General features: G+C 46.2%; 1 protein-coding gene across 4 annotated transcripts; it reads left to right on the plus strand.

Annotated features, from left to right (window-relative positions):
* Nucleotides 1-1,912: 1,912 nt before the first annotated feature.
* Nucleotides 1,913-4,255, plus strand: Mid1ip1 (MID1 interacting protein 1). Of its 4 annotated transcripts, none has more exons than XM_036175327.1 (2): nt 1,913-2,247; nt 2,530-4,255. In XM_036175327.1, exon 2 carries the CDS (start codon nt 2,776-2,778, stop codon nt 3,331-3,333), a length of 558 nt encoding a protein of 185 aa, XP_036031220.1. In that variant the 5' UTR covers nt 1,913-2,247; nt 2,530-2,775; the 3' UTR covers nt 3,334-4,255. The 4 variants fall into 4 exon arrangements, with proteins under 4 accessions (XP_036031220.1, XP_036031219.1, XP_036031222.1 ...); XM_036175326.1 differs by having other exon boundaries at nt 2,533-4,255; XM_036175329.1 differs by having other exon boundaries at nt 1,929-2,043.
* Nucleotides 4,256-8,106: the final 3,851 nt, after the last annotated feature.

Here is an 8,106-nt window from a genome sequence, read left to right on the forward strand (position 1 = left end):
GCATTCTTGAAATATCCAGAGTCTGTGATGGGGTCAAACTATATTTTAAGTTACGAGAAAAATCAACTACTGGAACTGGGTAATCTGTTTTTTTCCAGAGCCCTCCTTTTTGGATCTCATCTGGCATAAGGTTTAAAACAAGCCTGGACGTTTTATACTCTCTTTCGCCGAAGAAATGGTGGTGATTGGGCAGGGGTGGGGGGTCTCTGGTTCGTCTTAGCCCATTTCCCTATGTTTAAGGGTTCAGACTCTTCACATGCAATGCCTCTAGATTATAATGAAGTTCTATTCTATACTAAGTACAATTAATCTCTGTACTTTATGATGTACACAATGAGAGTTTTGCCTCCATTAGCTCAGTGAACCCTAACAATGATCTTTGCCATGACCCAAGAAGTTCCTTTCTATTGCTAAAGAAACACTGTAAAAAATTTTCACATGGGAGACGACTTTGTTGACAAACAGAGAGGCTGGAAAAGTTTACAAATCTGTGTACAAAAAGAGAAGGGTGAGATGATTTACATAATGCACCTTTCCCCTCTATATACATGCTTCTTTCCACTGATCTTGTTAGGGCAGATAACATTATTTTATTTCTAAACATGGAACACAGAAGCAGAAGGATGGGAAGCTCAGCCAGAGCTGTAGTTCCACATCAGTCTGGCTGGAGAGAACCTGGTCTCAAAAAAACCAAACCAAAGAAAGCATGGGTTATAATCTAGAACTAATAAGCTGGAGTGAAGTTCCCCTGACTGGCTTCTGTGGTCACCAGTGACTTTTCTCAGTCCTTGTGGCAAAGTTAGCTGTCCCTTCAAAGTTAGGAAGAAACGTGGTTTTCAGTAGACAATACAGGTCCTTCAAGAAAGAGCAAGAAAGGCCTATGTGTTTCTCCTTGTCTGGGGGCATTTTTTGTCTTTAGAGGAAAGGAACTTAAAATTAGAAGCTTGAGTCATAATTATCTGTAGGAATGTCAGAGCAGACTGGAGGATGAGGGATGTGGCAAAGGAAGTGAAATAGGCAAACGAGTATGGGCTGAGGCTGGAAACCCTAATGTGAAGTTTGCAAGTGTTAAAACTTTTGAAAGTTACATCCAGGACCGTGGTACACAGCTAAGGCCTTATTAAGTAACCCTTGCTTAAGAACTATCTTTTGAAATGAGCACTTGACACACACTCCACAAAGTTATTGGATACACTCCCATTTTTTCCTGTTAAATGAGATACACTGAACACCTGGCCTAAACTCTGGTACCTTTTCCTAGGTTTTTTTGTTTGTTTTTTGTTTTTTGTTTTTTGAGATAGCCAAAAGGCCACAAGGATCCAGTTCTATTGCTATGCTCTGATCCCCCTGGTGCGGGGGTGGTGTGTGTGTGTGTGTGTGTGTGTGTGTGTGTGTGTGTGTGCGCTATAGAACAGATGACAAGGTTGCACTTCATACCTGGCATGAGTAGTAGGAAAGACCCTGCCAAGAGGGAAGCAATGCCTCTGTGCTCCCATTCCCCAGCAGCTGACCACAGCCAGGGCCGTGGTGGGAGCACCATGTGTCCACGTGCATCCGGCATGTCCTGCTACTCTTCTTACATAAGACTCCCGATATGGAGTCAGGGCAGCTGTGAGTCCCTCTTACCCGACGTCTATTAATAAACTGAAGCTAAGTTTCCCGGCTGCAGCCACTCTAGATTCGGTATTGAGGGGATCTTTTGCAACCCGGACACACATGCATTCCGGTCATCCCACCCAGCGAATGCGCGCCAAACCCGCCCAGCCCGCGCGCCAGTCCGCCCTCTGGTTTGGACGGCGGCTCCTTGGGCTCAGTGCCTCGCCCTCCCTCCCCCAACCAGCTTGCTCAGGGCTTGGTGCTGGGGCGCGGCCTCTCCATCCTCTCAGCCCTACCCTCCCTTGCCCTGCTGGGTCGCCCAGCCTTAGCCCGGGTATCAGGCGAGAGGCGGAGCCGCCCGGCGTGCTCCGCCCCCGCTGTAGAAAGGGTTGGGCGAGTGTTACTCGCGGTCAGGGCTGGGACCTTTTATCTGTGCTGCTGAAGGAGGTAGGAGGAGGAGACTTCGGGGGTGGTCCTGGGTGCCTGGGACACCTTTACCCGACTATAAATTGAGCACCTGGGATGGGCAGGGGGCCGAAGCAGCCACCGCCACCCGCACTCACATTCCGATCAGTGACCGCAGCAGCGCCCTTGGGCAGCCATCGTCCGCAACACAAACACTGAGAACCGGGAGATCTCGCAGCGCAAGAGGTGGGTGTTCCCGCCCTGTGGCTGCCCCGGCTAACATGGTTGCTTTCGTTCAGGTTTTAGAAGGGAGAAACGGGAGAGTCCGGGCTGGGGGGAGATCCTTTCTCCTTTTTTATCGAAGGTCCTCTGCTAGCATCGGAAGAGGTGATACTCCTGATCTCTGGGAGCCACCCTGGCGCCGTCTCCAGCCAGCAGTAGCCAGGGTGAGAGCATCGCGCGGACAAGGGGCGCCAGGCACCATAACCGGGTAATGTGTGTGTTTTTTCCCCATCTCTTTCTCCCAAGCAGGTCAAGGCTAGACCCAACCACCCACTGCCATCGCGAGCCAAAGCCAGGAGCAGCCGCGCATCCCGAAGGGCTGGGCTGCGACAGAAACCAGAGTTTCAGAGGGCGGAGAAGGATCTGGGAATCCCGTCTCACCGGCTACAAGCAGGCTCCGGCACCGGCCTCTGAGAGCGCTTGAAGGCAGCATCGCCAGCGGTCTATCTCGGTTTACCAGCGTCCCAGTGTTTCCGCACCCTCTCGGCCACCATGATGCAAATCTGCGACACTTACAACCAGAAGCACTCGCTCTTTAACGCCATGAATCGCTTCATTGGCGCGGTGAACAACATGGACCAGACCGTGATGGTGCCCAGTCTGCTGCGCGACGTGCCCCTCTCCGAGCCAGAGCTAGACAACGAGGTCGAGGTCGGCGTGGAGGTAGGAGGCAGTGGCAGCTGCCTGGAGGAGCGCACGACCCCGGCTCCCAGCCCCGGCAGTGCCAACGGAAGCTTTTTCGCGCCCTCCCGGGACATGTATAGCCACTACGTGCTGCTCAAGTCCATCCGCAACGACATCGAGTGGGGAGTCCTGCACCAGCCATCGTCTCCGCCGGCCGGGAGCGAGGAGAGCACCTGGAAGTCCAAGGACATCCTAGTGGGCCTGAGCCACTTGGAGAGCACAGATGCTGGCGAGGAAGATCTGGAGCAGCAGTTCCACTACCACCTGCGCGGGCTGCACACCGTGCTCTCCAAACTCACCCGCAAAGCCAACATCCTCACCAACAGATACAAGCAGGAGATCGGCTTCAGTAATTGGGGCCACTGAGGCGGGCCTCTTCCCCGCTGCCCAGTACCCTCTCCGGCCGGCTCTCCCACCCCTCTCTTTCCTCCAAGCTATTTTCTTCCTGGTTGTGGGCGAAGGGCACACTGTAAAGTTGGGCTGTGGGTGGGGGGTTGTGTGGAAAAGAGAACCTCATCTCGAGAGCAGAGGAAAGTAGTCGCCAGAGAGGGGGGTTCAAGGACCCCCGGAGGGGGCCTGCTCTGTGTTGGTGGAAATGGGACTGGGCCGAGGTCCTTCATTCAGTCTGTGCCTTTCTTGGGGTTTCTTTTCTGTTCTTCTTTCCGGAAGAGAAGGGTCTGAGAAAGGGCCAGGCCAGGGCATAGCGCTGGATTGCCACACTTGGGAGGGCAGCTTCTGACTGGGTGCGGGTGCAAGGGGGAGGCGGGGCGCAGCCTCCTGCCCGCCCTGCTTTGAGCTGCAAAAGAGGAGGCCCTGGCGTTGCTAGGATTGCGTCAGTTTTCCTGTTTGCACTATTTTCTTTTTGTAACAGTGACCCTGTCTTAAGTATTTCGAATCTCTTTGCTCTGAAACTTCGTCGATTCCATTGTGATAAGCGCACAAACAGCACTGTTGGTAACCGGTACTACTTTATTAATGATTTTCTGTTACACTGTACAGTAGTCCTGTGGCACCCTATCCCTTTCACGCCACCCCTCCCCCACCCCGTGTGTGTAAACTGGCTGTGCGCCAGCTTAGATGAAGCTTGCCACTCGGCCAGCGAATATAATAACATTATTATGAGAAAGTGGATTTATCTAAAGTGGAACCAACTGACATTCTATCCGTGTTGTACATAGAATGATGAAGGGCTCCACTGTTGTTATATGTCTTGTTTATTTAAAACTTTTTTTAATCCAGATGTAGACTATATTCTAAAAAATAAAAAAGCAGATGTGTTAACTAAATCGGACAAGTGTGTGTTGCTCTTTAATCCACCATTGAGTGGCCAAATCATTAAAAAGAAATTTAGCTGACTTTAAGTATTTTCTCTCTGATATTTCCAGTGGCGGGGGGGAGGTAGTCATCTCTACGACTATTTAGTTTTGGTAAGTAACTACTGGTGAAGATTTCTTCTAATTCAGTTCTAAGATAGGATCAGATATCCGAACAAGAAGTTCATAAACATTCAAAGTATCTGTGAAAGTACTTTTTGTATCTCTCAACCAACTTGGCTAGCTTATGAAAATACTTAATTCAAGTGTTTTGAAGCCTAAAAACTCCTAAAGGTGGAAATTTCACTTGACTACGGCCAAGTGAAACATTATCAACATTAAAAAAAAAAAAAAAACCCACAGCTAATGGAAATGCACTCACCTTAGAGGCCTTTATTTAAAAATCATGTATGCTAACCTTGGGCAGGATTTTAATAGATCAGAACATAAGCAATGCCCTTTATCAGTACTTCCCCAAAGAGTACTAAGCTCTGCTGAGCAGTGTCCAGCATTTCAGTGAACCTCTCTGCACTTGTGGACAGCAGATCTGATCAAGGCTAATGCCCTCAGTCCCTTAGGGATGCTTTTTCAGATAGCATTATGATCCTCCTCAGAGTTGATGGGACAGTGAAGCAGCATTTTCCTTATTTCGTTGTCGGGGTGATAAATGCCAGACCAACCTTAGTTTTCACAGGAAGTCATGGGGGCAAAGGACTTCAATTTAAATTTTATACAACTTTACAGTTAAAAAAATCAGTTTTGAGGTGTGTGTGTGTGTGTGTGTGCGCGCGCGTGCGCGAGTGTGCTGTATGCATGCATGTGGGCGGGCATTGTAGGCCAGAGCAGTTCAAGTCCATTATCAGCTTTTCGCAGCAGTGAAAAAAATGGGGAAGTCTCCAGACTGGGATGCCTGCCTGTTGCCAGAGAAAGTTAATTGTTAATATATGAAGATAAGCTGGCCAGCACCAAATGTCAGGTATACCTACACTCATTTTCTCTTCCCTTTGAAATATCAAAGTGCAAACAAAAATTTAAAGGCAACTCCAGAAACAATGAGTGCTGAAAGAAACACGGACTCTGGAGCTAGAAAACTGTGTATATAAATCTCCTGCCCCTGCGTATTGTGGATATTTAACTCTCTGCGCAAAGCCTCGTGTTTTCATGGAAAATAAGGAGCAGGGAAGGAAATGGTAGCATGAAAAATATTTAGAGTAAGAAAGAAATTTAAAGAGGATCTCTGGTGCCTAAGGAATCTTCCAAGGATGATATACTCTGTTTATCATCTCATCAAATCCTCACTGCAAGCTCAGGAAGCATTTTCATTATTATGTATGACTTCAAGTGTGGTAACAGGCTAGAAGAGTTAAATATGTCTACTGGAAGGAAAACTATTATTTTAAGTAGCATACAAAACTGATTCATCCATTTCCCCAAAGTCATCAGGGAGAACCTGATTCAAAACCAAGACACACTCTGAAACATGTATTCAGAAAAATCTGGGGGAACAATAGATACACAACTGATGCATATGCCAATGAGTCTTACCGTAATATGAATATGATTTGCTATTACAGAATTTTGGATTTTTAGAACTTTTCCAGGTTCACTAAGCACTAGTCTACTGATTCTATTTTATTCAATATTAATTTTGAAGTAAAACCAGGACAGGTCCAGAACCAGACTCACCCGTTAAAGTGCCCAAGCTATTTATAGTTTTACTTGCTTTCAGAAGTATGTGACTTCATCTTTGCAGACTGTATTGGAGGCATTTGCCTCCAGGCTCTCAGCAAAACTACCTCTTGTGGGGCACCTTTAATCACAGCACTCGGGAGGCAGAGGCAGGTGGATCTCTGTGAATTCAAGGCCAGCCTGGGCTACAGAGCAAGAACCAGGACAGGCTCCAAAGCTACACAGAGAAACCTTGTCATGAAACTGCCCCTCCCCCCAAAAAAAACCTACCTCTTAATGTCCATGTCCAAGGCAGTTTATGACAGAAGAGAAGGCAGAGATAGATGAGCTGGGCAAAAGGGAACAGCCCCGACTAGATTGACTGCCTCCAAATATTTACATTTGATAACAATTTTCTACAGAAGACCTCACACCTCCACTTTTGAAAAACTGGTTTTGCCCCCTCCCCCCAGCTTGCAGCTTTTGCCCCCTCCCCCCAGCTTGCAGCTTTTGCCCCCTCCCCCCAGCTTGCAGCTTTTGCTCACATGGGCAGTTTCACATTTTACTTTTATGTACTCCTGCTGTTGGTGTCAGAGAGCATGTCACAGCAATTGGCAGCATCATTCTCTGACCAATTTGGAAACATCTGCACTTGACAGTTTTTAAAAACTGAAAGTTAGGGTTATTTGTATATATCTTATCATTTTGCTTTCTTTTAGTTTTGAATAAAAAACAAAGCAAACAAACAAACGAACAAACAAAAAACCAAAAAACCATGCCCAAGACAGGCTTTCTCTGTGTAACAGCCCTGGAACTCTCCTTTGTAGAGCTGGCTCGCAGCTCACAAAGGCATGCGCCGCCTCAGCAGTGTTTCTGTCCTCTCTCTAACGCCCTTATTTATTGTCCTCAGCATTTGTCCAATGTTCGCACATAGCTGCATTTGATTTGGGGCTCAAATTTTATACCGTAAACCTCTTTAAACAAATTGATCTTTTTTATGGGGCATCTGTTAAATTTTTACTAACCATTACATCCTTGCATGATTTACTTTTAAAAGAATTTTAGATAAAATAATGGGAAAATGAGCACTTTCTTTAAAATTTTGGAGGTAAAGGTTTTTGTTCTCAACTAATAGAAGCATGGAATAATGGATTTGTTGCTTAAAATAAAATGCTAGGGTTTTTCTTTAAGTTTGAAAGTTTAGCTTTTTTATCAAGAATAAATTGCTTAATTTACTGTGATCATTTAAGCTGAAAATTAATTTTCTTTAAGATCATGTCCATTTAAAAATAGCTCAAGGGAATGGAAATCTTGGTCTTCAATTACTCCACATACTTGACTTGGACCTCTAGGTCATGTAGAGTTGTATAGAACACACTGTAAGGTAGATATCATGATAATCTACTACCAACAACTGTTCTTTGTTTATTTTTGAGATTATAATTTAGTTACAAGATTTCTTCCCTCTCTTTTCTCCCTCTAAACCCTCCCATATACCCCTATCTGCTCTCTTTAAAATCCCTGGCCTCTTTTTTTGTTTGTTTAGTTGGTTGGGGTTTTTTGTTTGTTTGTTTGTTTGTTTGTTTGAGACAGGGGTTCTCTGTGTAGTTTTGGTGCCTGTCCTGGACTTGCTCTGTAGCCCAGGCTGACCTCGAACTCACAGAGATCCACCTGCCTCTGCTTCCTGAGTACTGTGATTAAAGGTGTGTGCCGCCACCAATGCCATGGCCTCTTTTTAAGTGAATTGTTATTGCATGTAGATATGTATTTGTATATACACATATATTCCTAAATATAACCTATGAGTCTATATAATGTTACTTGTATGTACGTTTTCAGGGCTGACTGTTTGGCACTGAGCAAACAATTGATGTGCTCTTTCCTGGGGAAGGCCACCTCTCCTGTTCCCAGCTTTCCTCAGTTGTCTGAAGTTCTTTGTGTAGAGTTTCGGCCTCGTGGGCTTTTCTCCATCCACGTTTGTTGGTGTCATCCTTGTTCAGCTCATAAACAACTGCTTCTTGAACTGGAAGCCAATACTTCCCCTTGCCTCATATAATGATTACCTTTGCCCTGGACCAACCACTTTAGAGGAACTTCACAGTGTTTCTTGACACTTTCCACAGAGCAGAGTCCTTAGAGCAGATGGATTGCTCAGAAC

The sequence above is a fragment of the Onychomys torridus genome, chromosome X (assembly GCF_903995425.1).
Source record: "Onychomys torridus chromosome X, mOncTor1.1, whole genome shotgun sequence".
Taxonomy (NCBI): Eukaryota; Metazoa; Chordata; class Mammalia; order Rodentia; family Cricetidae; genus Onychomys; species Onychomys torridus.